Genomic DNA, 580 nt, shown 5'->3' with positions numbered 1-580 from the left:
GGAATCAATTTTGCTTCAGGAATGCAGGTCCGAACGTGATGTTTAACACCATCCAGGTTGAAGACCGAGACCATGCAGGCGCCGTCCGTTTCACACGTGGAATTCGCTTGTTTGCAGTCGGAGCACAAACATGTCAAAGCTGCAGAAACCAAAACAAGAGCAAACTCTTTATAAAACCCCAGCAGCGATCAAATGCACGAATCAGAGATAACTTACTTTCTTTCAGTTTCCCATTTTTGAGGGAAAGGGCCATTCTTAGGCTCAGGAATTCAGACTTTAGGAACAGAGTGAGTCATACTCGAGTGTTTCAGACCCAAGTGAAGCACAAAACACAACGTGGAAGCAGAGGACCTTTTCCAGAAGACAACTGCCCAGACAGTCCCTTTTCTCTCTCCCCACTGTTGCAATCACTAACAGAGATGATGACCCAAGTCATCCCTGCAAACCAGGCTAGATTTCACCCAGATCCACTCCCAAACCAACCTAAGGTCAGAACACAAATTGAAAACAACAATTACTCAAACTGACAGATTTGATTTCACCCCAACTCGCCGGCCAGGCTTTCCTCATCCAGCCAAAG

At 46.2% G+C, this 580-nt stretch overlaps 1 protein-coding gene across 1 annotated transcript in view; it reads right to left on the bottom strand.

Annotated features, from left to right (window-relative positions):
• Positions 1-134, bottom strand: part of LOC104526482 (activin receptor type-1B) — a gene marked incomplete at its 3' end in the record, with an annotated part of 3,707 nt that extends 3,573 nt beyond the window's left edge. The window contains 1 exon segment of the mRNA XM_010169937.1: positions 2-134. Within this exon segment, the coding sequence (XP_010168239.1) occupies positions 2-74 (73 nt within the window).
• Between the last annotated feature and the right edge of the window lie 446 nt (positions 135-580).

The sequence above is a fragment of the Antrostomus carolinensis genome, unplaced genomic scaffold, assembly GCF_000700745.2.
Source record: "Antrostomus carolinensis isolate BGI_N321 unplaced genomic scaffold, ASM70074v2 scaffold20556, whole genome shotgun sequence".
In the NCBI taxonomy this organism is placed as follows: Eukaryota; Metazoa; Chordata; class Aves; order Caprimulgiformes; family Caprimulgidae; genus Antrostomus; species Antrostomus carolinensis.
Note: the sequence above shows the minus strand (reverse complement) of the source record. Positions and strands in the feature narration are given on the sequence as shown.